Genomic DNA, 27,844 nt, shown 5'->3' with positions numbered 1-27,844 from the left:
CGTGCTTAAGTCGGTGAGGCATGAAGGCATGATTGAACAGAATCAGATATTACTAGTCCTAGAGTGGGAATTCGACTTTGGGCATTTTTCATGTTCGAGATTATCGGCTGCTGATTGTCTGACTTATTGAAGCTGAACAGTGTCTGTTCGGCCAGCCACGAAGTGTGTATCTGTGATGTAAAACCCCAGTTTCAACCAACCACTTGCTGTATACAGAGTTCATCTGGTGTCTAGGATGTTGGATCTAGACTTTCACTTCCCAGCGTCTGACAACGCCCCTGATTTTGAGGATTCAGGCAGATATGGGGTACATGAACGAGGACATGGATAGGCGCCAGCCATGTCTTGGAACATGTCAAGGTTCCAAGGGCTGGACTCTGGAGTATGTACTTTGGTCGTGTGTTTGATCCAAGCTTCAAGTCTGGACCTGTCGACGCATCTTTTCTTTTTATATACGGAACTTTCTCAAAAGATTTCCTCAGGATTATTCGCAGGGAGAGATTTTTATTTTTACCAAGTGGTCCCATCGTCAGATCCACTGTAGTAGTTTGACAGCACAGTGTCCAGTTAATTCTCGGCTCTCCTCACGCCGAAGCGGGAAACCCGACCGTAGCTAGACCAGACCCAACTCCCGACCTCAGACGGGATGTCGTACAGTCCCACCACACGTCCTCGGAATGTTTGAGGAATTATTAGTGAATGTTCCGGGTGGTGACGTTCCAGTGCCTTGCTTTATTGTTACACCATGCGTGTCTATTGACGCCCTTTATTTGTTTAAACCTGCGTAGGGCTGCTGGCCAGCCTGTTTTTTTTTTATTTTTTTTTTTGCTTTGTCTTTAAGGGGTGACGGGTGCGTTAGGGTCCACGCAAGATATTTATATATCGAAGCTATAACCGACAACGAGGTTTCACCGTTTAACAGGATTTTGTTTCGGTGTCTCCATTACTTACTTCAATAAATTGCTGAAGCTCTTAATTTACATATATAGCGGTGGAGGTATTTTTTCTGGGCTGGTCTCGAATCAATATCTGTGCGACCTCCAAACATTTAATCCGGATGACCCATTATTGCCTTCATCGATGGATGAGGCCATTCTTAGCCACAGGGAGAAGCCGAATAGGTACTGATGGCTATCAATACCTACGAATTTTTGGAAAAGGATTTTTGAAACACCATTTGCACATATATCTCTGTACCTGACCTGATATTTCCTGGCTAGTTAGCTGCATTCAATAGCAAGTCTGCATTAAACACCTGCCCAGAACTGGAAATAGTTAGCCAAGTCACTGAAGTCAAAGATGTCAACCGACTCAACTCAAACCCGGGAACAGGACCTATTTCGAAAGCATATTGATGAAATGCTTGTGTCAACAGCTGACTTCCATCTTGTGACGGAACTAATCGCTTCCAAGCCTGAATCAATCGCCGGGGCCATCCAGACTACCAAATCCGTCTATCATAATACCGATAGCTATTCTAGAAGCCCGGACCCATAATGGTCGAAATTTATAATCAGATACCCTCGGAATATTCGTAGCCGCATACAAGCCAGACGGCAATCTCAGGTTACTCCTCGGATCATTCGCGATACCCTCCGGCAATGAATGATGTTGCGATAAGGAAAGACTTTTGTAACAGACATATCTCTCGCCTGGATTCTCTGAATATTCCAGATTGAAGGACATATCGAAATCGAGTGGATTGCAACACATACCTGCCGACTATAGCAGGCACTCTTTCCTTCTAATTGCTTCTCTGGCCACTCCACCTCAATAATCAAGCCCATAAATCACACCAAAATGTCATTTCAGTGCCTTCATCAATAGTATCCACTCAAATCGGAGGGCTGGGCACATTGGATGGATTCCACTATGCCAAAGGAGTGGAGCAATATTGCGGTATTCCCTACGCCTCATTATCAAAGCGATGGACGCGCTCTGTGCTGAGAACATCATGGGAAAATGACTACCACAACGAGGCTCAACTGGGGTGAGATAACCGGTCCTTTAAAGACGAATTGAACCATCTCTAACTCACAGCTAATACCGCAGGAATAATATGCCACGACCACAAGGTCCAGGCTACGATACAACAAATATTTTCATACCAGTCCCTCCAAACCCCAACTTCCCCCGTCAGCCAGAAGTAGATGAAAAGACCGCTTTGGTCATGAATATAGTCGTTCTACAACACCCAAGCCTCAAAGGAGAGAAATCCCCCGTACTCGCATGGATTCACGGCGGATCTTTGCTCTTCGGTAGTGCAAACTACGGCATCTACGATGCCGTGAACCTTGTCTCCCATAGTGTCGAGATCGGTAGGCCCGTCGTAGTAGCGAGTTTTAATTACCGACTGGGCCTGGGTGGATTCCTTGCTAGCTCGAAGATTAGCAACGAGCTGAGAGAAGACGGGTTCGAGGGGAACGGAAACTTTGGCTTGACGGATCAGCAAGTCGCCATGGACTGGATTCAGAAATACATCGGCCAGATTGGAGGGGATCCGAACAACATGACGGTCTTTGGTCAGTCGGCAGGTGGTGTCTCGATTGGCCATCAGATCGCAGCGAACAATCCGATGAAGTTTGATCGGGCGATTTGCATGTCCGGCCTGGGGATTACTCTTGCATGATTGGATTTGGATGAGCATGAGGCATTGTTTCACGCAACGTGTCGCTACTTTCCTATTGATCCCTGTGCTTCAGATGTTCTTGATCAGCTCAGAAAAGTGCCAGAACAGGAAATGGCGAATGCGGACCACATTATCCAAGGAGTTCCATCTGGGACTGGCAATCCTTGTAATGATGGGTGGTTTTATAAATTTGACCCACGACTTCAGTCAAAGACCGAGGCACCAAGTTGGTTGAAGTCATTCATGATAGGTGGCGTGTACGACGAGGGCGTGATTTTCACGACGAATGTCATGAATGACACGTACGAAACTTTTCGGCAGACACTACTGGCAAGCATACAAGATGAGGTTTACGTCAACAGAACCCTTCACGAATTTGACAGCACCCAAAATATCCCTGGCCCAGAGCTCGTTGAGAAGGGGTGTACTGTGAGCGGGGAAGCTGTCTTCAAGATCCCGAACTATTTAACAGCGAATGTCAACGAGCGGTTGCGCGGTGAGAAAGCCATTTTCAAATACCATTTTGACCAACGCTCCCGTCTGGAAAATCTCTTGAACGGGAGGGCATACCACTTTGACGTGGTGTACTTATTTGGCAATCTTGACAACAAGCTTTATGCCAGGGAACGTGCAATGGGACATGACATAGCCTCTGCTTGGATCAAATTTGCCTGGGGCCAAGAGCCGTGGTGAACTGACTTTTGGGAGGTCTGGGGTCCTGATTCGCTGGGTAAATTGGAGATGGAGGAGGAAGATGAACATGTGCCCTTTTTTACAAGGTTTAAGCGTCTGCTGGGCTAGGGCTCCGAGGGCCTGTGGGAGAAGTATCTTGTCGGACTGGACCGTTTATTGATGAAGCGGCGCAAATTGACACAAAAGGCATGATGATGACGCTGATCAAAAGTACGGATCTAGACTGGCTTGAGAAAGATTCTAATCAAGGGCACGATTTGGAATTGTATCCAGAACAACATAAACTATACTAAAGAGTACATCAACCATTTAATCTCAGCGGGCCTTCTGCTGCTTTGCACGAGTGATGAGATACCCACCAAGTGCTAAGACACCAGCCGCACCGGCAAGAAGAGATGTATTGCTGAAGTAAGGCTCTTCATGAACTCGTCCCAGCTGAGTAGCTCTCTTGTTCTTAACAAGATCACTACCGGAACCTTTGACAATGTAATCCTCCCACTGCACTTTTGAAAGATTTTTCTGGTAATCCACGACAGTACCGGACCAGTTATTGGTGATGACTCCATCGTCCCTCTTGTACCAGCTGTTGCACTTGGGATCTGCAAAGCTACTACTCCGCAGCAGAGCTTGTATCTTGTCATTGTAGTCTTTCATCACTTCTGGTGTTGGCATGAGGGCAAGTGTCTTTCCTAGGTGGCGTGAACGAATTACCTCACCAACCAAGGCATTCAGATAACGCGACTGGGCTTCGATCATGAGAATGATAGAGTTGTGACCTGTATTTGCGTTAGAACAGCCCGATCAAATCGCCCGAAAGACGCTTTTACTGACCGAGATTAGTGTTCGGACCATAGAACATTCCAAAATTAGGCAAGTCCTCCACAGTCACACCGTAGTAAGCCTTTGCCCCATCCTTCCAAATATCTGCAACCGATCGACCCTTCGTACCAAAGACTTGAATCGGGTACATAAAGTCGACCGTTTTAAATCCCGTTGCCAGCACGATAAAGTCATATTCTTGCTCGCCAACGCCCTCAATCTCAATTCCCTTGGTCGTAATGCGCTCGATACGTCTTGTCTCTAGATCCACATTGTCACGAGCTAACGCAGGATAGTAATCATCAGACAGGATAACCCTCTTGCACCCAGGCGCATAGTCAGGTGTCAAGGTCTCCCAGAGCTCGGGCTTGTTGGCTAACTGAGCTTTGAGCATACCCGTGCACCAGTCTCGAATCGTCTGCGCATACTCGGAGTTGTCATCGAAGATAGCAGCATGGAAATCCTCACGGAATTCCATCTGGACCGCACGTTTGCGCCAGCGGATAGGTGGCACGTATTTTAATAGTGCCTTTTGGAAAGCGGACACGGGAGCGTCCATGCGAGGAACTAGCCAGTTTGGCGTCCGCTGGAATACTGTCAGATGAGAAGCAGTTGGTGCAATTTCCGGGATGATTTGGGCCGCCGTTGCTCCTGTGATTATTGTTAGAACCGCTAAATGAGTTGCAGAAGGGTTAGAGAGAAGATAACACACCATTTCCAATGATCGCAATCTTCTTCCCCTTGAAATCGTAGCTCCAGTCCCATCGGGCGGAGTGCATCAGTTTCCCTTCGAAGTCATCAATGCCCGGAATATCAGGGTATCTGGGCAAGTTGAGCTGGCCGACGGCAGAGACGAGGAAATCGGAGGCAATGACATAGGAGGACCCAAACTCGCTGTCTTTCTGTCCTGATATATTGACAGTAACTTTCCATTTCAATTCTTCGTCATCCCAGCGAGCTTCTTCCACGGCTGAATTGAATCGGAGATGTTTGTAAAGACCCCATTTTTCTGCGATTCCGACGAGGTATGCCTACGGTAAACGAGAGAACAACGAGTCAGTTTCAATCTTGGCCATGCAATTGTCAGAGGATAGCTGCCAGCTTACGTAGATTTCCTCCTGGCCTGGGTACTCGCGAGACCAGTTGGGGTTTTGCTCGAAGGAATAGCTGTACAATGAACTCCAAACTGATTTCGATTAACAACACGAAAACTGTTTTGAAGTAACAGGGGACATACCATCGCAGCAGCATCCGGGGTACTTTTGATCATTCCATGTTCCGCCGATGTTACTACTCTTCTCGAGGATGACAAAGTTGCGACAGTTGTTCCGTTTGATGAGGTCTATCGCCATGTTCATGCCTTGATACGAGATCGGTTAGTTTGAAACAGCCTCTCTAGTCGTGAATAACCAACATACCGGATATTCCGGCTCCAATGATAATGACAGTTGCATTTGTAAAGTCTTTGTTTCCTACTGGAAGACGGGTACTGGAGGGAACAGGCATCTTGACTCCCGGAAGAAAGTGTCTTGAACTCAGGGCGGAACAGAATAGTAGGCTACACCTTGCGGGGGTACCAATCATGGATATATAGGATGTCTAGCAGAGTTCCACAAATAGGTACCTTTGAGTACCTTAAAACTTGCATTTGTTACCGAAACCCCTCATCTGTCACCTGCGTCTATCTGAGTCTCGGCATAGCCTAAAGAGGTTCAAGCCCTCGCATCAGGTCACAACGTCAATCCACTTAATGTAGTACACAAGAGATAGCTTTATTTTAACTAATTTCTAGACTTGAATGATGAAAAACACTCAAGTAGCTCTTATGTTACACTACAAATTTTGCATTATGACAATCGGGGATTGGCACATACTCGGCAATGCGGAGCGAGATGTGCGGGGAAACTGGCTAGACACCGAGGTAGCATAAAAGCAAACGTTCGGTTGCTGCAGAACCTTGTTTCAGCGGGGATTTTGATGACAAGTTAATTTCATGGTAGCTCGATTCCCTCCCTCTCTGCTGTCTGCAAAATGTACTGCTTGACCTGGTGATTGAGAAGATAAACCATTAGAAACACTGACAATCTGAATGCAAAACAATAGACGAATGCATTAAATCAAAAGAAGCAGCCGAGAACAAACTTACTTTATCATCTGGGACCAGATCAATTGCTAGCCGCCCATCAGCATCTCGCTTTTCAGCTTCTGCGCCTGACTTCAAGAGTAGAATTGCAGCATCACCATGACCCTCCGAGATGGCATGATGCAGTGCCGTCAGTCCGTCATTATCGGTCGCGTTAACAGGGCTCTTGCCTTCCTCTAGAAGCATCTTGATAATAGGAACAGAGCCAACCGCAGCGGCTCGGTGAAGAGGTAGTTGGCCACGAACGTCTTTTACCCGAGCACTACATTTATGCGCTAGCAGACTTCGGACCGTGGAAATGTTGGATTTGGAGCTTGCGAAGTGCAGAGCATTCTATTGACCGTTAGCCAAAAGTCACTCCAAGTTCTCAATAATGATCACTAACCTGGCCAGAATTACTCTTCATGGTGACATCGGCCTCTTTGCGTAGAAGTAAGTCGATGATTTTATCACCCTCAGCATCTTTGAGACTGGCAGCGATCATGAGCGGAGTCCATCCAGATCCATCCTATTATATATTATGTTGATTTAGCTTTATCCCTTAAATAGGACGTAAGTTTTCAGTTCAAGCTGAGAATCTCACCTCAACATCGGGATCGAAATTCTTCATGCCAACTAGCAGCTCCACAATAGGCAGTCGATTGTAGGCCACGGCCCAATGAATAGGAAGACGTTCATCGTCATCTTTGACAAGCGCAGCTTTGGGATTTGCCTGAAAAGCTTCATTAGTCCAAATTTCACGCCATGGCTGAGGAGTTATGTTGTAGACCCGGCATGCCCGGCCGCAAAGTGTGGGTTCTGCGGGGCAGCTCGAAGCTCTACAGATGGCGATCACTCACGTTCAGCAGCGATTCAGCAATTTGAGCTGTCTCATATTGTCAGCGTAGCTTCCGAAATCAGCCATCAATAGCACATACTCTTGCCCTCACGGGCAGCCTCATGAAGAGGAAACTTGGCGCTCTGATCAGGATCCATGACGATGGTAAAGTGGAGGATCATACGATAAGAGCTGCGATAAGTGAAGAGATGATTGACACCTGATGATTGACACCTCAGGCAGCAAGGCCGATGAACTTCCCAGCAGAAGATTCACGTCCGCATCCACCACACCTCAAACTCCAATCGCCCTTCTCACCATTGCATTATTGGAGCCGACCGCCAGTATCACTCGGGAATACGGAGCTTTATTGCGATACACGAATTGAATTGCGATCCGAACAAAGGTTTTCCGCCGCCCACATAACCTTTCGAGGCTCAAAGCCTCTGCGCGTGGACTTCTTTCGCGACACTCCACCTCCCCCAACCGCGAACATACCTATCTACAGCCCTTATCTCGTCACAAAAATGGAATCCCTACCTTCTCAAACGGCCAATGAGGCTGTACGCACCTCCGCGAAGCGCACCGCCGATCTTTTCGGTACAGAATACCTCATGGTCACACCCTCGACCCTCGCAGACGGCACAATCGGCGTGTCCTACCGGCGAAAGGCAGAATACCAAGATGTGATGGAATTGCCCCCAGTGCTGGCAGAAAAACAGGCCAAGGCTGCGTCGGGACGCACAAAACGACCCAAGATCCAGCCAGCCCAATCCCAAGGCTCCGGCGATGGCAGCGGTGCCTCCATGGCCCTTGTCAGGAGACCTGCGGGCGTGGGCGCAGGCGCTGCTGGTGGCGAGGACCAGCCTAAGAGTTTGATTCAGAGACCATCCGCGACGAAGCAGGCACGGCCGGATTGGCATGCGCCATGGAAGTTGATGCGTGTGATCTCCGGACATTTGGGTTGGGTGCGAGCATTGGCGGTCGAGCCGAATAACGAGTGGTTTGCCAGTGGTGCCGGCGATCGAACAATTAAGATTTGGAATATGGCTACGGGTGCTTTGCGACTTACCCTGACGGGTCACATCTCGACTGTGCGCGGTCTGGCGGTTTCACCCCGGCATCCATACCTCTTCTCGTGTGGCGAGGATAAAATGGTTAAGTGCTGGGATTTGGAGACGAATAAGGTTATTCGCCACTACCACGGCCATCTGAGTGGTGTCTACACATTGGCGCTGCACCCTCGCCTGGATCTACTGGTTACCGGTGGTCGCGATGGTGTATGCCGAGTCTGGGACATGCGCACACGAAGCAACGTTCACGTTCTTTCCGGACACAAGGGCACTGTTGCCGATATTCAGTGCCAAGAAGCAGACCCTCAGGTCATCTCTGGCTCACTGGACGCTACGGTCCGGCTGTGGGATCTCGCAGCTGGCAAGTCTATGGGCGTTCTGACGCACCACAAGAAGGGTGTTCGTGCGCTCGCGACCCACCCTACCGAGTTTACTTTTGCCAGTGCTAGTACTGGCAGCATCAAGCAGTGGAAGTGCCCCGAGGGTGACTTTATGCAGAACTTCGACGGTCAAAATGCCATCATCAACACTCTTTCCGTCAACGACGAGAACGTCATGTTCTCTGGCGGTGATAATGGATCCATGTCATTCTGGGACTGGAAGACCGGATACCAGTTCCAGTCTATCGATACTATGGCCCAGCCCGGTTCCCTCGATGCCGAGACGGGTATCATGGCGTCAACCTTCGATCGGACTGGTCTGCGTCTCATTACCGGTGAGGCTGACAAGACTATCAAGATCTGGAAGGAGGATGAGAATGCCACGCCGGAGACGCACCCTGTTACATGGGCTCCTACTCTCGGCAGACAGCGGTATTAGAGTTTCGTTGGGCCATCTGTTCTCAGTTGTTAATACCCTTCTCATCTGCTTGGTCTTTCTTGTTACTGCAGTGGGTGGCGTTCAAGGTGGTTCATGTGCTTGCCCTGTAATTTTGAAGTCAGGGAGGGCAGTCGGTGAAATTCGTTTTTGGAGAAAAGGTTCCATGCTTCAGGATAGAATCATGTTCTGTACAAGTATTATTTACTCATTTGGCTCCAATTGAGTGCCATTGACAAAAATTACTTCCCAAATTTACCCGTGAGTAGGGCATCACACGCAACAGCTAAGGGTTGAGGAAGAGTATGGATAAAAGGGTATCATATGCCGTGCTAATTGCCTACAGCTTGGTTCAGTAAAATGTTGTACAAAATGCAGGACGGGGAACTCCAACAATGCTTGTAAAAAACGATGCGATCCACGGAAGAGAGAACTACTGCTCAATCCCCATACCAAAGCCCTTGGCTTCCACATCCTCCCGGAATGCAAGCTTGACATCCTCCGGTGCGACACGAAGCCGAATCTTGCTGCTCCGGTCACCACGAGCAGGAATTGTAGAGCCGCCAAGCATGTTCTTCGTGCCGGAGCCTTGCTCCAACGCCAGGACGCCAGAATTCATAAGCTCCATGGCAGCGAAGCCGAGAGCTCGCACTCGGGATGCGGCACCTCCTCCAAGTAGGAAGTCCTTGACGCCCGCTCCGGCTGCACCGGCGACGGCAACGGCCGCATCAGCGATACGGCGTGCCTCGTCGAGGACGTCGCCGAATGTGGACTCGGTGATCCCAGTGCGTTGAACGCGTGCAAGGAGGGCGGCAAGGAAGAGCTTGCCCGAAATAGGCAGGCAGCGCAGTGATTGCTGGAGTGGGGTGGAAGTTGCTTCCTGGATTGCTTGCTTGATAGTTGCAATAGTAACACGACCAGGTTGACCTTTACCGGAGGCCGGTTTCGGGGCCGGTGAATCACCTGCTCCCTTCTCGGTGAGCGCTTTGTTGCGTCGCGCAGGAGTCTTGCTCGGGGTTGGAGGAATATCATCCGCAGCGTCGTTGCTTGCTGACTCTGCGTTGGCAGCTTCATCGGCTTCTTGCTCAGCGATTTCAACGGCACGACGGCAGATATCCAGGGCGCGACGCGCATCACCGCTGACAGCAGCAACTTTACGACTAGCAAATTGAATAGCATCTGGATCGACGATGTTGCCCGGGACACTGGCTAGACGAGTGCTGATGATCTCCATGAGATCTGTGTGTCGGTATCCGGGAAATGTGATACGGGTGAGACCGAGACGACTAGAAATCTTGTTGCTCAGGGTACGTTCAGGCAAATCCATAGTATTCGCCACGGCCAAGACGATAAGCCGGGAGTGACGAAGAGCGGGCCAATTGAAGAAGTTGTACATCACTGACTGGTTCTTGGTGACCAGCTGATCCAGCTCGTCCATGAGCACGACGCAGGAGACTCTGCGAGGCGAAGGATTGGAGAATTCTTGTTCGAGCAGGTCAAGCGCATGAGAAGGAGAAACTCGGTCTCCCTTCAATGCCTCCCAGAGGAGAGAGTAAGATTGATGCGGGTCGGTGACTTTCATGCCGTTGATCTCCACGAAAATGAAATCGTCCATCTCCTCTGCCAGCACGGCACCATTGAGTTGGGCGACGACTTCTCGCACAGTTGCGGTTTTACCTGTACCCGGGGTACCTGAGATGTAGATACAAGCTCCGGTGCCTTCCATGATAGCAGCACTGAGGTGGTTGTAGACGGTATTGAACTCGGTTTTTCGACAAGGAAGGGATTCTGGGACTGTTGAAACATGTAGTAATGTGCGTGCTTGCCGGTAGGGCGAGGCAAAATGAGATGGTTCGAGGACGCGAGTGCCCAGCGGCGTGAATTCAAGAGGCTTCTTTACGACGATCCTAGAGGCTCTGTTAGTTCACTGATATACCAAGATTGCCATAGCCATGATAGCGTACCGTTTGTTCGAGGGTGTCGTCAAAGCCTTCTTGCGCTGTGATTTTGGTGTAGTGTTGGTTGCGGCCAGTCTTTGTCGTTTCCTCGGGGTGGATGGAGCGGCAGTCTCGTCCTTGGTGTCGACATACTGAAAACTGAGGTCAGTTTGTGCTAGCTCGAGCAGTAGAGAACGATGGGGGACTTACCTCGTCGTCAGCCGCTTTCCTCTTGCGCGCCGCTTTCAAGCCGTCCTTCACCATGCTGATGAGTTGATGAACGTTGCGATCTCCGTAGACTTGCTCCCAGTTAAACTCATCGGTGTATCGACCTTGCACTTGGTTGACGCCCCGGCGACACACGATGCACTTGCTGAATTCGGCACGTTGTGTTTTGTCCTTTGGCGGAGCTCCGTTCGGGTATTTTGCGTAGAATGCGTCCTTCGACATGACCGTTGCCTTGCCGTTGATCGATGTGAGTGGGTTGATGTTGAAATCCGCTGTGAGATACTGCTCATTGGGCAGTGCATCCGTTCTCTGCTTGTTCCTTGTGGACATGAACTCGTCCGGCGACGCAAACCACATGATGTTGACCGACTTGATCACCCCCTCTTCCTCATCCTCGTCTTCCTCCTCTAGGAACTCGGTGATGATTCCGACCCAGTCCTTGCCATTCTCGGGAGACTTAAGGAGCACGACCTCGCCCAGTCTGCACTCGAACGAACCCATTCGTGCGCCCACAATTGCCGGGCCCTTCTTCGCAGGGCGGGATGATCGTCGCCGGCGAGATTTTTCAGGGCTCGCCTTGCTCGTCTCTGGATCTTCCTTGACCTCAGCCTCTTCGGTAGCATAGACCCAGTCCCAAGGGTGGTCCTCGTCGCCCATTTCATCATCGGAGTCCTCGTGCACCAGGGCCCCCTTGGTCATCCATTGCTGGGCGCGCTTTCGTACATTGCGGCGCTTCTCGGAGCCCTCGTCGCTCGAGTGATCTGTGTCAACTGCCATTATGCCCGATCGCCCAGGTTTCAATGGGAGTAGACCGTAGGCTTGACGATGACGGAAGCTTTGCAGAGAAATAATGAAATCGCGTTGCAAACACGCGTTGTCCACTTTACTCCCCTTTTGGCTTAGCGTCGTTAATTGACCCGCCAATCATGCAGTAGAATGTGGATCCCGATCATCAATGCTGTTTCCATAGATTAACACCTGCTCTGTACTTTGCTACATATTAGGTAGTTCAGTCAATCAATCAAAGCAATGATAAGTAGGCTAATTTAATGTCAGAATTGGCAGCTACATTATAAGCGCACGTCAGATAGTAGCAGTCTTCATCCTCATTTCTTATTACATTCAAGGGTCAAAGAATCTACACAGGAGTCCTGAAAACAATCAACAATAGTCCTCACAGCAGAGTGATACAACTTGAGGATAGCATGATCCTCATTTCTCTCTTGTTGCAGACTTTTGTTACCCTAAGGGCAAACAATGGATCTACCTAGAAAATCCATTCCTGTTTAGACTGGCCCTTTATACAAGGTTTCATTCAGTATCGCAAGTCTTTCGGAACTTTCCAATCGCATAGGTACTTCCCATGAGGCTGTTTTGTGCTATTTCACATAGTTAAATATTCTATTCCCTGGATAGTTTCTTAACTGTATATTGAGGCTCTGTTTTCTGCATCTCTACGCTCTTCCTCCACTCCTTTTTCCTCTTTTTTTCCCATCTCCACTATTTTGGTAACTTATCCTGTACTTCTTCCCACATTCAAATTCTCCCTCATACTCCACTGACCAAATTTTTTCCTTTCCAAATTTGGTCTCGGTAGATGCTTCTCGATACCAATCTACCCCCCATGCTTTTCTAAGTCCGCCAAATCCACATTCGAAAACCACCCCGACCGAATCAATCCATCTATCTATGGATCTGTGAGTCTCTTTCATGAGTCTATGATCTACTCAATACAGCTCAAATTACTAATCTCCTCGCAGAGATCACTTAGCTCGTGAGGCTGCCCGGGGTATGTCACCCTTTATGTCGAATTTGCCTGGCTGGTAGGGCCTCGTTGCCCTACAGTAACTAATTCAAGAGATAGGCCGTGCTCCAGGACACAGCCCGGACCCCTATTCCAATATCAATGGAGGGATAAATCATCGAGAATGGAGTGACTACTCGGCCTTTAAAGTCCTTTCACAGTCTAAACATGGAGTTCCAGAAGGAAACCTCATCGAGCTCGACAGTCCTCCTGCAACACCTAAATTGATTAAAAAGGAACCCTCAGAACCCAGGATCAAGCCACCTACATATAAACCGTCAGCCAAGCCAGTGATTGAAACTTTTCCTGTGACCCACCAGGCAGCCTATCCTATATTGCCTCAAGGCCAGAGGGGATATCGCTACCCATCGTCTGGCGCCATCCCACATAGATCTAAGACAAGAAGCACTCCTCCACCCTCGCGTCCTCTTTCAGCAAGATCTAAATGGCTTACTGATATGAAGCCTGACTGTAAGAAACCTATGTACTACGTCGAGAGTTCAGCACTAATCCTAATCACTAGGTGTCGTGCAGCTAGGCGATTACAATGCGTAAGGCCTTTCTATCTATGATTTTCCAGCTCGGGTTGGCTAATCTATCAATAAGCACCGACGATGCCTCCATAGCCTCACTGTTTGGCAGGACCACGGCCCGCCCTGGGAGAACAGAGATATTCAATGACGTTTGCAAGAAGACTGGCGCTTTTATCCAGCCTCCTGTGGAGAGTGACACGGTATGATATCAAACTCAATCCAAAGTTCACAATCACATCGTTGACTGTTTGAAGCAACTTTTCATTTGGGGCAACGAGACTCAGGTGGAGAATGCCAAAACAGAGCTTCAACATTTAGTGATTCGACACCGTGACCGGCAATTGGCGGAAATGGAGAGGAGGTCATCCCCAGGATCCAGAACATCTCGAACTCGCCAAAAATCAGCCCAGCGACTTATGAGACCTGGACGCCATTTGTCTGGCAATGCACGCAAACCTTTGGCATGGGACAAGATCGGTCCTTATCACAGCATCGAACAAATGAAACGCAAGCAAGAGCACATGGCATTGGAATAACTTCGAAGAGAGCCTGAAGGCTTTGAGTGTACCGTATGAGACACAGACACAAGAAAGGCCGCGGTGGATATTCTGAATGCTAATCTTTTCATATAGAACAAACTGGTCTTCACTTGGCCTACTGATGGTCCTTCACCCCAGGAATGCTTGGGAGCGGCTCTTGAGAAGATGGATGGTATCCGTACTGAGCTTCAGGTCTATGCTTACTTAGACCCCGAGAATCCGGCACACATCATCGTTTCCAACAATGAAGGTTTCGACTCTGTATCCGTTGTCAAATTCCTTCGGGCAGCCTGGGTGGAAGGAATGGGAAGGACTGACTTGCACATCAAGAAGCTCATGCTTGCGCCACTCCCCGTTGAGTCCTCGATGTACGCCGTCACCCTCCTAAGGCATAACCTTGTTGCGAAACCATACCTTCACCAAGTTGAACGTCAAGATGCGTATACTGGCCGTCAGGTCTTCGCCCATAAGATGAACGCCATGCACACCGCGAATTTCAAAGAGATTCTGCAGGATATGCGAACATCGCTTTCCATGGTGAACTACTTCAATGGCAACCTGAGGATGAGATTCCACTTCGGGACCTTGATTCTAGACAGATTCATGTCCCCTAAAACCAATGAAACTGCAGTCAACCTGTTCGACTTCGCGGACATGATTGGACATGACCAGTGTCGAGGACGAGTAGTGCCTGGGTATGTCCTCGAAAATCCCTGTGCAATATTGAATTGAACTAACAATTTGGATAGACAGAAGATCAGCATGGAGACCTTGTTGAACAGATTTCGCGACGCGGATGACCTCCTTGAGCCCATCGGCCAGACGCGGCCTCTCAGTGAGCTGGAGCTCATGGAGCCAACCCACTCGGCCACTATCGAGTTTCTAGGAAGTCCCGGCTCTGATTTCCGTCTGGAGCTTTACCTCAAACGGATTGCGCGTGCTGGTGAAGTTGAAATCAAGGGTCATCGCTGGTTCAAAGCGCGTCATGGCGAAGATAAGACCCTGAGGATGCCACTGCAGCTCGCCATGGTGGACTTTGGAAGGTAACCCAACTTCTTAACATTATGATGAGCCCACACTGAAATTGTCTCATAGGGCTGACTGGCAATGCGACATTGAGTTCTTCGAGGTCGCCGCGGAGAGACTTCTGAGCAAATCCCAGCGCGAGCTCGCGTCCAGTATCCGTTTCACTAGCAATGGTGACAACCATCACTTCGTCTCCCATGCCGCCATGAACATTTGGATCCCTAGAGACACACCCGACGCCCACATTGTGAAAAAGTCCGCAATTCGGTTCAAGGTCAAGAGAACTAACTTGGTACTGGAGCTCGCTCGATTCGATATCTATAGACGGACCAAATTCATCAAGTCATACGCAAGTGCCTCACTCTACGACCCGAATTGGGATTCGCTCTTGGGAGGAGAGATTGGAGTTGGCGGTGCCCAGATTCAACCGCACGGAGCGGGTCTGGAGGCTTTCTTCCCGTCAAGCCTAGACAGTAATGCAGTGGAAGGGGCTGGCTTGATAGAGGTCCTCTATGTTGTCCAGAAAATTGCGGAGCTGCTGGGTGGCTCTGCAATTGGCTTGAATCAGCCGCCCAAGGATGAGAATGTGGCTGCTTGGATGGACGTGGAGCTTGGGACACTGTTTTGAGAGGGGAATCCTGATCCTGTATGATCACCATGTCTTTCTGCGTCTTCCAAGGCTTTGATTGTAACGTACTAACTATGGGATATGTCGACCTCGCGTTTTGAAGAGAAAAGATTGTTCAGTGAACTCGAGTCAGCTATTTACCCGACTGGTGCCCACTCTAACGGGCCCAAATTCTGTGCTGTTTAAGATTCTTGACTCAGGAGTCTCCCAATTGTAGGATCGATGTCACATCGAGAATAGAATGTACTCTTACTGCAGACCTTCGAAGTGAAACAATGACGCCTTTCATAGACCGACTCAGACCTAGTCTTACTTGACTAGATAAAGATTTTTCGCATTCGACTTCAAGATTGGGGTGAATGTATAACTTTTCGAGATTTTTGGTATTTCTAGGACATCTTCGCACTCATAAACTGCGCGTGGATGTTTATCATGCAGCCGTATCAGCAGTCTGCGCTGGCGCCTCGCCGCTAAGCATCTTCTGTCGGAGGACTGAGAACAAGTCAGTAAATAGCTCAACGATCCGGATACATAGCCTCGAATACAAGCATCCGTGGCCAAGGAAATACTCACCCTCCTCAACAATTCGCAACTGCTGGTTCTTGCCCTGTACAATCTTCTCCAGCTCCTGTAGATTCGCATCCAGACCCTTGACCTTGTCATTATAGAAAGCAACTGCCTTCTCAGAAGTCTAACCCAATTATCAGTAACTGTCCGAATCTCTCCAATGCGCGTCCCTGTTTCCTGAAACCATACCTTCTCAACGTAGAAACCAGTTCCAACATCAACAAGGACCTTCTCCCGATCCGTCAATCGACCCTTCACATACAGCGAGCTGGTCAGAGGCACTAGAATCTCATCCCGGCCATCGGTACCCTTCTTCGCTGAGCCAGTCACACCGTCGTTGATCGAATTCACACAGTCCCGAAACTTGGCCTGCGCGGCGCGCAGCTTCGCGTGTGAGGTCGTCAGGTGCTCGAGCTCGGAGGTGAGACGGGTCTGCAGGGAGCGGAGTTGGGGCACGGAAAGGGAGGCGAGATTGACTTTTGATACCGAGTAGGATTTTGTTAGCTAGCTGGCCATTGGGGTTGTGGTGATGCTGGCTTTGCGGGTTGCGGGCGTACCTGAGCCCGGGGGAGCTCCGCCGGAGGAGCTGTCTGAGGAAGCCATTGTGGGCTGTGTGATGTAGCTTGATTCGGGCGAGCCGAATTGTAGGAATTCGAGGTTGGAATCTTATGCGCCAGTGGTGGACTCTGTGCGCATACAATATGCGGGCGGAGGTGGGGGGTTGACAGCTTGGAGGAAAACGAAGGTAACCAGGATGTGGAAATAGTGCGGGTAGGCAATTCACAGTCTGGTTGTAGAGTGGGATGGAGTAAGTGCACGCACCTCTGTCCCGCTGTAGACCCTCTTGACGGTCCTCTCCTTGATTTATAAAAAGGTTGAAGCGAATAACTACTAGCATGATGGGATAGGAAATTTCAAGAATATTCAAAGAAAATAGATGGTGGTAAATTCGCTATGTTACAATGGCAACGTCCATTTTGCGCCTTGATCAATAGAGTACAATATGCTACAGGCTCATATCCCGCGATCGCCTCATAGCTGGGAAAGCAGATTCTGAACAAACGTGGGAAGTGTCTCAAGAGAAACGTCTTCTTTGACACCTAGACGGCGGCACTGTACCTCCAGGGTCTGGTTCTTCTTCCAGCCATTGCCAACTACCACAATAACGGGGTAGCCGATCAGGTCAGCATCACCCAGTTTCCAGCCCATGCCCTTATCACGGTCATCCAAAAGGGTGTCCACAGGTTTCGAATTGCCTGAAGTGAGGCTATCATAGACTTGTTCAGCCATCGAGTCCAGTCCCTTACCTGGGACAACGACAACCTCATAAGGAGCGATAGCACAAGGCCAGTTCAATCCCTTGTCATCTGCCAACCGGTTCACAACTGCTGAGATCATACGTGAAACTCCAATTCCGTGGCAGCCCATCTGCATGGGAACAATCAGTTCTTTACCAGACTTGCCCCCTGATTCGGCAGATCCATCAAGAACCGCCGAGTTGACAGACACAGAGGCATTGAGCACTTCGCTGTAGCGTGTGCCGAGGTGGAAAGTGTGACCGAGCTCGACAGCAGGATTACTAGTCAAGATTCCCTCCTCGCACTGCGAGCACCGGTCTCCGTCGTGGACTCGGACGAGGCTAAGCTTGTTCGAGGTCCCAGGGAAACGGTCCAGCATGGTGTATTCGATGTCTGCAGCGGTGCAGCCAGACTGTTGGAGCAGATCACTGAGCGGGGGCGCTGGTATACACGCACTTGCGAGTCATACAAGTCTAGGACACGCGGCTTGTCCGACGATTTGCGAGACTTGACACGGGCCACCCACTTCTCCAATGGATTCTCCACACTGAGGTCAAGGTCGACACCTGCTGCCGTTGCAACTGCTTTGGCAGCATGGGAGTTGACGTGACGCTCCTCCGGTTCCGTGGAACTATTCTGCATCGAGAATTTGGGGAACCAGCCCCGGAGAAGAGTATGCCCATCATGCGAAATGGCCATCCACATACCGGTTGAGACTGTTGAGCCTCCTTCAAGAGAGACGCCCTCCTCGGTCTGGAAACCAGGCACGCCAGCCTTCCCTGATTCTTCGGGGAAGCTGTGGCTCTTGCCGTCTGCAAGCTCTTCATTGTACACATGGTCACAGTTTGAGCAGCTAATCACGCGGTCTTCACCCTTGGCACTGATGAAGTGGAACTCGTGGCTGAGATTGCCACCCATATTTCCCGAGTCTGCTGCCGCGACAAGGTATGGAATCTTTAATTCGTCAAATAGCTGTGTATAGGCATGTTTCACAGCGTTATACGTCTTGAGGGCCTGTTCCACATTGTAGTCGAATGTGTAGAGGTCCTTCATGACAAACTCACGACCGCGGAGAAGACCTTGCCTCGGTCGGGCTTCGTCGCGATATTTCCTCGCTTCAGAACAGTCAGCACAAAATATTTGATGACGGGGCTGGGCAAATCTAACTTATTTGGTACACTCGCAGAGGAAGGCTCTTATAGGATGTCGTTAAATTACCAACCAGAGTAGTGATCTCTTCCTCGTGAGTCGGAGCAAGAATAAAACGAGCGCCTTTTCGATCTTCGAATCGGAATACCTTGGCTAATGTTAATGGTTGGTCTGTAGAAGATCCAAAAAAAGCATACCTCGTCGGAGCCTGCGGTCAATCGACCAGTTTGCTCCCAGAGCTCCTGGGAAGAGATTGAGGAAAGCGAAACTTTTGATGCGCCTATTTAGATGTAAGTATTTGCATCAAATCCTTTTGAAGGCGGGATATTCACCAAGAGAGCGCATATGCTTGTCGATGAGACTCTCAAGCTTGTCCTGGACTCGCAAGCCAAGAGGTAGGAGGTGAAATACTCCAGAATAAGCCTACCAAATTAGTCAGGATGATAAATTAGATAAAGAGAAGTTCTACTTGGCTCACCTGGCGTAAGAATCCTCCCCTAATCAAGAGGTCATTCGCATCTTCTATCGCTTAGTTAGCATTTGTTGGTTGAATAGTTCCTTGTCACAATCGGCGTACCCTTCTCTCCACTGACGGGTTTCTTGGAAATACCGCCGGTGGGAATCCAAAAGTTGGATACTCGAGTCCGCCCATCGTGCTGTAGCCTGTTAGCGGCTGCAATTGCATGATGAAGCTGGCAGCGCTGGGCACGAAGTCCCAGCGCCACATGCCTCCCAGATAAGCGACTGGGTACGGGGCGTATTCCAGGGATCATTGAGGAATATAGATCCCAAATAAACAGCCTTATTTCTTCAAAACTCCCGACTGACGGGCGTCCAACACGAGTCTCAAGGAAAGTGTTGCGCAGTTGCCCTTGGGGGGAGTGTTTCTTATCGGGTGGTCCGAGCGTTCTGATAAGTCCGCCGCAAAAGATTTCTCCGTCCAATTTTCTCTCCGTCAAGAAAAAGTCACCCCAAGCCTTGAATTCACAACCATGGCGAAAGGGAAAGGCAAGCGCTCTTCGGGCGCAAATGAGACCCTCGCCGATGCAGGTGTCTCAGTTTCCCAACCCGAATCCGCACCCGAAATGCAGATGCCCCAGATAGACGAGGGCGCCTTCGCTGGCCTCCGACAAAAGATCGAGCAACGGTTGAAGGATCAGAGCTCTGGCAAGGGAAAGTCAAAGAAAAATGACAAACCCAATGCTTCTGCCCAGAAGATACCCGCGACGAACGACAAGCAGGCTACTCCCAAGGCCGACAAGAAGCGAGAAGGCTCCGCACAAGGCAAGAAGCGGGATCGCAACGGGGATGTGATTGCGAGAGATGAGAAGAAGGGAGGGAAGAACAAGCAGGACAGGCTTGCCGCCGCAGGTGTTAAGAAGGACAACAGCAACGACACTTTGCGCCAGGAGATTTTGGCACTGGGCGGTACTGAGGAGGACCTTGAACTACTTGCCGATGTCGACTCGGAGTCTGAAGTTGAAGGCACATCCACTAAGTCCAAGGTTAAGGGTGGCGACGATGACCTGCGCAAGGAGCTTCTCCAAGATGCTAGAAGCTGCGGGCCATGTTGTCCCGGAGGATCTAGCAGAGGACGAAGTAGAGGAGGAGGGTGAAGAAGTTGAGGAAGAAGCCGAGGCCGAGGATGATGACTTGGAGGAGGAAGAGGCACAAGACGAAGACTCGGAAGGCGATATTGAAGAGACTAGTGAACCCGAGGATGATGTTTCTGAGGCCTTTGATATCGAGGAAGCACCCCCCGCACCCAAGGAGATCAAGAAGAAGGAGCCCGAAGTCGTTATTCCCAAGGAATTCGCGAAGCTTGTATGTCAAGCCCTTTTACTTGCTAGCTTTGCTATTCATACTAATCTGGATACTCTCAGGCCATTCTACCTCGTTCCGATTGGTATGCCATTCCCCTGCCTCCGGTCGGCAGTGCAAAGCAAATGAACGCCCTTCCCCGTCACCTTATCGATCGCATCCACGAGCTCGCCAATTCCCTCCTCCAGGCGGAAAATGATGAATACGCCAAAGCCCAGTCGGCCTCGGCATCTTCGTCGCACAAGTTCTACACGACCATCATGGCTTCCGGTACTCTCAGCGATAAGATCTCGGCCCTAACACTTGCCGTGCAAGAGTCGCCTCTGCACAACACCAAGTCTCTCGAGACTCTCATCGGACTTGGAGGCAAGCGCAGCCGTGCGCAGGCCGTCGAGGTTCTTCGGTCTCTGAAGGATATGTTTGCCCAGGGTACTCTCTTGCCCGCAGACCGTCGCTTGAAGTCATTTGCCAACCAGCCTGGCCTTGTCGCTGCATTCCAGGGTGCTGGTGGACGATGGACGGAGCGTGACCCTCTCCCTGGTGGCCTGCAGAAGAGCCACCTGATTGTCTGGGCGTTTGAAGACTTCTTGAAGGAGCAGTACTTTGCGATCCTCAAGATTCTGGAAGTATGGTGCAATGACGAGATTGAGTTCTCACGATCTCGCGCTGTCAGCTACGTCTACGAGCTGCTCAAGGAGAAGCCCGAGCAAGAGGCAAACTTGCTGCGCCTTCTTGTGAACAAGCTTGGTGACCCCGGAAAGAAGATTGCTTCGCGTGCTTCCTATCTGCTCTTGCAGCTTGAGCAGACACATCCTATGATGAAGCCTCTCATCATCAAGGCTGTTGAGGAGTTGCTGTTCCGACCTGGTCAGAGCCAGCACGCCAAGTACTACGCTATCATCACCCTGAACCAGACGGTTCTCAGCTTGAAGGAGGAGAAGGTTGCCATGCAGCTGCTGGACATCTACTTCGGCATGTTCGTTTCTCTTCTGAAGCCTGCCCAGCCCGGTAAGCCCGGTCCTCAGGGTAAGCCCCAGGGTAAAAAGGGACCGAAGGGCAAGGGCCGCAACCAACCCGCCAAGGGAGAAGCCCAGGATGATGAGATGCGTGAGAAGTTGACCTCCGGTGTCTTGACCGGTGTCAATCGCGCCTGGCCATTCACCGACGCCGACTCCGACCGGTATGACCTCCACTCCCATGAAGTGTGATCTCCAATATACTAACATTACTTCTAGACTCTCAAAACACATCGATACCCTTTTCCGCATCACCCACTCGTCAAACTTCAACACCAGTATTCAGGCTCTCATGCTGATCCAGCAAATTACTGGATCAACTCAGGTCGCCAGCGACCGTTTCTACCGAACGCTGTACGAATCTCTCTTGGATCCTCGTGTTGCCACCTCGTCAAAGCAGTCGCTTTACCTGAACCTGCTGTTCAAGGCCCTCAAGAACGATTTGAATGTCCGCCGTGTCAAGGCGTTTGTTAAGCGTATTGTTCAGGTGCTCGGAATGCACCAACCCGCGTTTATCTGCGGTGTCTTTTACCTGGTCCGCGAGTTGGAGAAGACATTCACTGGCCTCCAGTCTCTGTTTGACCAGCCCGAGGACAATGAGAGCGATGGTGAAGAGGTCTTCCGCGACGTGCCCGACGAGGACGACGAGGAGCTAGCACCTGCCCCTGTTGAGACCAAGCCGAAGCAGAACAACGGATACGACCCTCGCAAGCGTGATCCGGAGCACAGCAATGCCGACAAGACCTGTCTCTGGGAATTGGTATGTAGTCCTTGGCTTATTACGGTCTTTTTACGCCCGCTAATGCATTCTAGCTTCCTTACATCTCCCACTTCCACCCCTCTGTCTCCGTCAATGCTTCCCGTCTCTTGGACCACGAGGTGATGAGCGGCAAGCCTGACATGACCATCCACACTCTCACGCACTTCCTTGACCGCTTCGTCTACCGTACTCCCAAGGCCAATGCTACTTCCCGTGGTACTTCCATCATGCAGCCTCTCGCTGGTGGTGAGGCTTCAGATCGCCTGGTGGATGCTGGCAAGTCTGCGTCGCAGGGCCAGCCTCTCAACTCGGAGAACTTCTGGAAGAAGAAGGCCGACGAGGTTGCTGCGGAGGATGTCTTCTTCCACGAGTACTTCAACCGTGTTAACAAGGACAAGACCAAGGCTAAGAAGGGCAAGGGTGACGAGGACGCTACAGAGCGCGACGAGGATGCCGCCGGTCTCAGCGACAACGAGTCTGAGATTTGGAAGGCTCTCGTCGACTCCCGGCCTGAGCTGGAGGCTGATGATGACGATGACGATGATCTGGATATGGACGACCTGGACTCTGAGTTTGACGAGGATGAGGATGAAGAGGACGAGGAGGCCGCAGGCAGCGACGATGAGGTCATCTTCAACGACGAGTCAGACGTCCCATCCGACGAGGATATGGACGAGGCTAGCGACTTCGGTATGGAGGAAGAGGTCGCTCCTCCGGTGTCGAAGAAGGCTGCCAAGAAGGAAACCAAGAAGGCTGCCAAGGTGGAGAAGGAGGAGGACTCCGACGACTTCGACATGGACGTCTCGGACGACGAGGCATTCTTCAACAGCGACGACGACCTGCCTTCCGACATGGAGCTTGGTGGTGTGGAGCTGGAGCCCAAGGCCGAGGCCTCGGACAACAAGAAGAAGCGCCGCAAGCTCAAGCACCTGCCGACGTTTGCCTCTGCCGACGATTATGCGGCACTGCTGGCGGACGAGGACGAGGGTATGTAGGGGGTGTTTATGTCGTCTGTTTAACTGTATACTTGGACATACGCTGTTTTCTTTGCATCAAAAATATCTATTACGGAGGGTAGTTCTGTGTTGGGTTTCTATAGTTCTATATCAATGGGGCCTCGATGTAGGGCCCTTGAGGATGAAAATCAATGCGGTTTTAGACTTGCACTTATCTGTCGTCCCGTCTCAATCATATCCATACGTAAATGTAACTGTCAGGATTAGAGTCTCCCAAATTTCAACGTATCGGAGTCCCCGAGATGCTGTAGCGGGGCCAAAATCGAAGGAGGCAAATGGTCATCACGCAAGTATGCGCCTTGCCCGTGTAATTATTTAGGGCCAGCTTTAAGTACTGTAGGAGGTAGTAGAAGTGTGGATAGCACAGGGCGCCCCGGATACTGAGCCGAGCGGCACCTCCCAGAACGCCTCCGGGACTTAGCACGCCACCATACCCTAGTGTACGGAGTACTCCGTATTTGAAATTGAAATTTCTCAAAGATTAACCTTTAGATGTGCCAGCCAAACAGACTCACGGGATCTCAGGGAGAAATATAAGATGCCGAGTGTGTATGTGGACTCGGGATGAGGCCATCGTGGAGGACGAGCACGCAAGAGGCTGGAACATGGCCATGCCGCGGAAACTGGGTTAGTCCTGGGAGATTTGGTCAGGTTGGCTGGGTAATAATGGAGAAGGAATGTGAATGAAGGATGGTGGCATATCTTGGCTGGTACATTGTGGTAATAGACGTATTGATTTAATTTACTGTTCTTGTGTCAATATTGTAGTGCTAACTACAGAGTACTGTAGATGATTGTTGACCCTTCATCAATGCTTGTTGAAAGCCTTACTGCCTGACTGCCTGAGGCTAACAATGCTGAGTCAGACAGCACATGGCCATGGTACTGTCAGGAGAATACCGCACTTTCCGCTTTGGGAGACTTCACTTTCTCGGATTGTCTCTCTCACAAAACTTTCATTTCTTATCACCTTCATAGGCTAGCTCACTGCACATCCACAATTCCAATGCCCTTTCAGGCTTCTCAGGGGGGCCGATACTGTTGATCCCCCACTTATAACCCAGAGGTTTCATTGCTCAGTGGCCGGTAGACCAAGACTAAAGCCAAGACCCTCCCCCATAGCGCCAAAGCACCCAAACCAGCACCGGCCGAGCCCCCCTCTGGGCCTCTCAGGCTACTCCCCCAAGGAACTCCAACACCGCATCCGGGTTTAGAACCGTCCACAAAAATGACTGTCACGAATCAGCACGGCCACAATGACCACTGTACCAGCATTCCATGTTTTCAGGGCTAATGCACGGGTTTTCTGATTTCCGACCGGGGCCTTACGGGGCCTGCGGGGCGGGCTTTCAAGCCTTCATTCGATTATAACCGCTTGCGGGGCGGACTCGGGCCCACTTCGGCAGGTCGTGGCTTGATGATATGATGTGCGGGCGCAACACCATTTCTTGCCCTGGGTACGTACGTGAGTTACGTTCGTTATTCAAGGCTTTTTTTGGGTGGTATTTCTTGGCTCGTATGCAAGGCTGGGGCAAAAACGAGTTACTGTTGTTGGGATCTCGGGTCTCGGACTGGCCGTGAACCATGCCACGCGAGTTGAGAGTCTTTTTTTATCCGAAGTTTACTACTGCTGCTGCACTGGCATGAGACTGATGCAGACTGCAGATTACAGACGTATATTCTTCCCTTCTTACTCGGCACAGACTCACCATTTAGCCTCTGGACGAGTCAGATGCACAGGGATTATTCTCTTCCTCCCCCAGGGATAGTCCACGATGGGTCCTCGGATCTGACGTTTCCTCTCGGGGGCGGCGCATTTAGTCTTCGCCGCTTGGCTTGACTAGGCTTTCCTGGGCTTCAGCTTAGCCCCTTCGTAACCGCGTTGTACCTTCAGTTGCCCTGACTTCCCTGGACTTCAACCACCGGATCCCATCCAACGTTCCTTTCATCACTCCGCCGTGGCTTGACAGGTTCGCCTATTGCGGCTGACGTCCTACCCTCCATCACGTCATCTTATGGGCAAGATCGACGAGATTTTTCCATTCCGGCAACAGAATCAAGAGTGGGGTATGGGAAATTCTAAAATGACCGTATTCAAGCAATACCCAGATTCATACCCGATTTGCCCTTTAAATTACACCTGTGCCGCTACGATCGCAACAGTGCGTAGTCCCCAGGTATAGGAAAATACCAGAGATACCAAGATACCAATTTGGCCCTTCTTGGCCTTTTTCTTTTCATTTTTTTTAATTATTGCGATTCTTGTTTCACTCGCTTCTCTTCTCTTCCTTTTCTTGCGACTTCTGCTTCTTGTCGTGACTGAACTTCACTCATTCGGCCATTGCGATCTTGCAGTCTATCCCCGGGTCTCTTTGTAGATCCCGTTTACCCTGGTTGCGCCCCCAGAACTCTACCATCACCTCCCCGAATGGTGAAGAGATCTATTTGATTTCAAGCACCAAGAGAACAGCACGAGGCTAGAAGGAAATACCAAACTTGTCCTCTACGCAACCCAAAGTCTCAAACCCGTTGGACCCCAACCTCAAACTGTACCCTCCCCCCGCGGACAGGTACATGTATCCGAAGGTCTTCGGTACCGTTTCACTCTCGACTCGTTAAGCTTAAAATGGCTCGGCCAGAAGACACCGCAGCAATGGACACTCATGAGGGCGACAGCGATCGCTCCCCCGACCTGAATGACAAGTTGGAACAGAATCAGAAGTTGAAGGATCTGGAACAGGGCCAGGGCCGCCGGCTGTCGCATCACCAAGTTACGGCGATTGACTCTTCGTCTACTAGCGAGAGTGTGGGCCGGCAGATTGAGATGGAGTCGGAGAATACTATTAAGTATCGGACTTGTAGTTGGCAAAAGGTGAGATTGGTGTCTATGCGATATGGCTTATGAACGTGGTTGTTGGGAAGATGGGGAAAGAAAGACTGGTGCTAACTTGCAATATTAGACTGCCGCCCTACTTTTCTCCGAGTACATTTGTCTGGCTATCATGTCATTCCCCTGGTCGTACTCCGTTCTGGGCCTCGTGCCTGGTCTGATCCTGACCATCGTGATTGCGGGTATAGTGCTGTACACCTCATTGATTGTCTGGTACGTTCCATATATTTTCCTATAGTATATAGCCGCCCACAGCTGACACATGTACCTCTACAGGCGATTCTGTCTGCGACACCCCGAGATCCGTGACGTCTGCGATCTTGGCCAGTATCTCTTCTGGGATTCCAAGATCGCCTGGTGGGCCACTGCGGTCATGTTCCTACTGAACAACACCTTCATTCAGGGCCTGCACTGCATGGTCGGTGCCGAGTACCTCAACACCATGTCCGGAGGCGCAGTCTGCACAGTCGTCTTTTCCCTTATCGTTGCGATAGTCTCATTTTTCTTCTCTCTGCCTCGCACATTCAGCGCGTTGTCCCGAGTGGCCACATTTTCTGCCTTCTTTACTTTTATCTCTGTCCTTCTGGCAACGATCTTTGCTGCCATTGAAGATCATCCCGCCGGGTACCCCGAAAAGGGAAACCCTATTGTTCTGGCGATTCCCGCCAAGGGCACGACGTTTATTTCGGGCATGAGTGCATTCCTGAACATCAGCTACACTTTCATTGGCCAGATCACTCTGCCCAGTTTCATCGCTGAGATGAAGGAGCCGCGTGACTTCTGGAAGTCCGTCACAGCCGTGACGATCGCCGAGGTGATTGTCTTCAGTCTAGTCGGGGCTATCGTGTATGCCTACACGGGCACCCAATACGTGAAGGCACCCGCCTTCGGTTCTCTCTCGGATGAAGTCTACAAGAAGGTCTCATTCTCCTTCATGATCCCCACAATCATTTTCCTGGGCGTTCTGTACGCATCCGTATCAGCCCGTTTCGTTTTCTTCCGCTTGTTCGAAGGAACCCGCCACAAGGGTAACAACACTGTGGTGGGCTGGGCTGCTTGGGCAGGTATCTTGGCCGTCCTGTGGATTATGGCCTGGATCATTGCTGAAGTGATTCCCTTCTTCACGGATTTGTTGTCGATTATGAGTTCCCTGTTTGATTCCTTCTTTGGTTTCATTTTCTGGGGCGTGGCGTACATTCGCATGCGGGCTGCTGATCATGGACCGAATTTCTATAAGACTCGTGGTCTGCGTGGTTGGTGTGGGTTCATTTTTAATGTCTTTTTGATCTTTGTGGGTCTTTTCTTCTTGGGACCTGGTACCTACGTAAGTTTTGTCTGTCTGATAGACGGCCCTTTTATCCCATTTTTACCCATGCTAACGTTGCTTTTTTTTTCTTCCGCAGGCCTCTGTCATGTCTGTGGTCCAAAGTTACCAGTCTGGCACCGTCGGTGGTGTCTTTACTTGCGCCAGCAACGCACTTTGATCTATTCCCGCAGGGCGGGGAGTGTGTTGTCTCGCACTATGGTTTCTCTCCTGCAGCGATCTCTCCGGGCAGGTCTAGCTCATCGAGGAGAGGTCTAATGACTTGATGATTGGGAACAAGAATGGCCAAATGCTTGCAATCTGGTCTAGGATTTTGCA

General features: G+C 50.4%; 11 protein-coding genes across 11 annotated transcripts; 6 read left to right on the top strand and 5 right to left on the bottom strand.

Annotated features, from left to right (window-relative positions):
* Window positions 1-2,059: 2,059 nt before the first annotated feature.
* On the top strand, window positions 2,060-3,322 carry N7473_011972 (uncharacterized protein; the record flags this gene model as incomplete). The annotated part of the gene is made up of 2 exons (XM_057157911.1): window positions 2,060-2,522; window positions 2,703-3,322. 2 exons carry the CDS (start codon window positions 2,060-2,062, stop codon window positions 3,320-3,322), a joined length of 1,083 nt encoding a protein of 360 aa, XP_057003761.1.
* Window positions 3,323-3,637: 315 nt separating this feature from the next.
* Window positions 3,638-5,647, bottom strand: N7473_011971 (flavin-containing monooxygenase; the record flags this gene model as incomplete). The annotated part of the gene is made up of 6 exons (XM_057157910.1): window positions 3,638-4,098; window positions 4,154-4,792; window positions 4,854-5,172; window positions 5,248-5,327; window positions 5,379-5,501; window positions 5,560-5,647. 6 exons carry the CDS (start codon window positions 5,645-5,647, stop codon window positions 3,638-3,640), a joined length of 1,710 nt encoding a protein of 569 aa, XP_057003760.1.
* A 312-nt stretch (window positions 5,648-5,959) lies between these two features.
* N7473_011970 (ankyrin repeat domain-containing protein) lies at window positions 5,960-7,266 on the bottom strand. The gene is made up of 6 exons (XM_057157909.1): window positions 7,202-7,266; window positions 7,124-7,149; window positions 6,868-6,996; window positions 6,670-6,792; window positions 6,288-6,617; window positions 5,960-6,186 (listed from the first exon to the last, which is right to left on the bottom strand). Exons 1-6 carry the CDS (start codon window positions 7,257-7,259, stop codon window positions 6,133-6,135), a joined length of 720 nt encoding a protein of 239 aa, XP_057003759.1. The 5' UTR covers window positions 7,260-7,266; the 3' UTR covers window positions 5,960-6,132.
* Window positions 7,267-7,628: 362 nt separating this feature from the next.
* Window positions 7,629-8,993, top strand: N7473_011969 (WD40 repeat domain-containing protein; the record flags this gene model as incomplete). The annotated part of the gene is made up of 1 exon (XM_057157908.1): window positions 7,629-8,993. One exon carries the CDS (start codon window positions 7,629-7,631, stop codon window positions 8,991-8,993), a length of 1,365 nt encoding a protein of 454 aa, XP_057003758.1.
* Window positions 8,994-9,423: 430 nt separating this feature from the next.
* Window positions 9,424-11,932, bottom strand: N7473_011968 (origin recognition complex subunit 1; the record flags this gene model as incomplete). Its single annotated transcript, XM_057157907.1, has 3 exons — window positions 9,424-10,897; window positions 10,955-11,079; window positions 11,138-11,932. The coding sequence occupies 3 exons, from the start codon at window positions 11,930-11,932 to the stop codon at window positions 9,424-9,426; spliced, it is 2,394 nt and encodes a 797-aa protein (XP_057003757.1).
* A 1,574-nt stretch (window positions 11,933-13,506) lies between these two features.
* Window positions 13,507-14,028, top strand: N7473_011967 (uncharacterized protein; the record flags this gene model as incomplete). The annotated part of the gene is made up of 2 exons (XM_057157906.1): window positions 13,507-13,692; window positions 13,747-14,028. 2 exons carry the CDS (start codon window positions 13,507-13,509, stop codon window positions 14,026-14,028), a joined length of 468 nt encoding a protein of 155 aa, XP_057003756.1.
* A 168-nt stretch (window positions 14,029-14,196) lies between these two features.
* Window positions 14,197-15,685, top strand: N7473_011966 (uncharacterized protein; the record flags this gene model as incomplete). Its single annotated transcript, XM_057157905.1, has 3 exons — window positions 14,197-14,726; window positions 14,781-15,074; window positions 15,127-15,685. The coding sequence occupies 3 exons, from the start codon at window positions 14,197-14,199 to the stop codon at window positions 15,683-15,685; spliced, it is 1,383 nt and encodes a 460-aa protein (XP_057003755.1).
* A 65-nt stretch (window positions 15,686-15,750) lies between these two features.
* On the bottom strand, window positions 15,751-16,954 carry N7473_011965 (prefoldin subunit 5). The gene is made up of 4 exons (XM_057157904.1): window positions 16,810-16,954; window positions 16,442-16,728; window positions 16,259-16,376; window positions 15,751-16,177 (listed from the first exon to the last, which is right to left on the bottom strand). Exons 1-4 carry the CDS (start codon window positions 16,853-16,855, stop codon window positions 16,116-16,118), a joined length of 513 nt encoding a protein of 170 aa, XP_057003754.1. The 5' UTR covers window positions 16,856-16,954; the 3' UTR covers window positions 15,751-16,115.
* Window positions 16,955-17,284: 330 nt separating this feature from the next.
* Window positions 17,285-19,693, bottom strand: N7473_011964 (putative proline--tRNA ligase AIM10; the record flags this gene model as incomplete). The annotated part of the gene is given in 8 exon segments (XM_057157903.1): window positions 17,285-17,991; window positions 18,003-18,665; window positions 18,718-18,847; window positions 18,897-18,979; window positions 19,032-19,122; window positions 19,178-19,221; window positions 19,277-19,676; window positions 19,688-19,693. The coding sequence occupies 8 exon segments, from the start codon at window positions 19,691-19,693 to the stop codon at window positions 17,285-17,287; spliced, it is 2,124 nt and encodes a 707-aa protein (XP_057003753.1).
* Window positions 19,692-23,291, top strand: N7473_011963 (RNA-binding ribosome biosynthesis protein MAK21; the record flags this gene model as incomplete). Its single annotated transcript, XM_057157902.1, has 5 exons — window positions 19,692-20,170; window positions 20,235-20,523; window positions 20,583-21,700; window positions 21,756-22,296; window positions 22,350-23,291. 5 exons carry the CDS (start codon window positions 19,692-19,694, stop codon window positions 23,289-23,291), a joined length of 3,369 nt encoding a protein of 1,122 aa, XP_057003752.1.
* Window positions 23,292-25,938: 2,647 nt separating this feature from the next.
* On the top strand, window positions 25,939-27,686 carry N7473_011962 (putative neutral amino acid permease; the record flags this gene model as incomplete). Its single annotated transcript, XM_057157901.1, has 4 exons — window positions 25,939-26,184; window positions 26,273-26,415; window positions 26,479-27,526; window positions 27,606-27,686. The coding sequence occupies 4 exons, from the start codon at window positions 25,939-25,941 to the stop codon at window positions 27,684-27,686; spliced, it is 1,518 nt and encodes a 505-aa protein (XP_057003751.1).
* Window positions 27,687-27,844: the final 158 nt, after the last annotated feature.

This window comes from Penicillium subrubescens (genome assembly GCF_028828155.1).
Source record: "Penicillium subrubescens strain IBT 31985 chromosome Unknown utg000010l_segment0_segment0, whole genome shotgun sequence".
Classification (NCBI taxonomy): Eukaryota; Fungi; Ascomycota; class Eurotiomycetes; order Eurotiales; family Aspergillaceae; genus Penicillium; species Penicillium subrubescens.
This window is presented reverse-complemented; position numbering and strand designations above follow the sequence as displayed.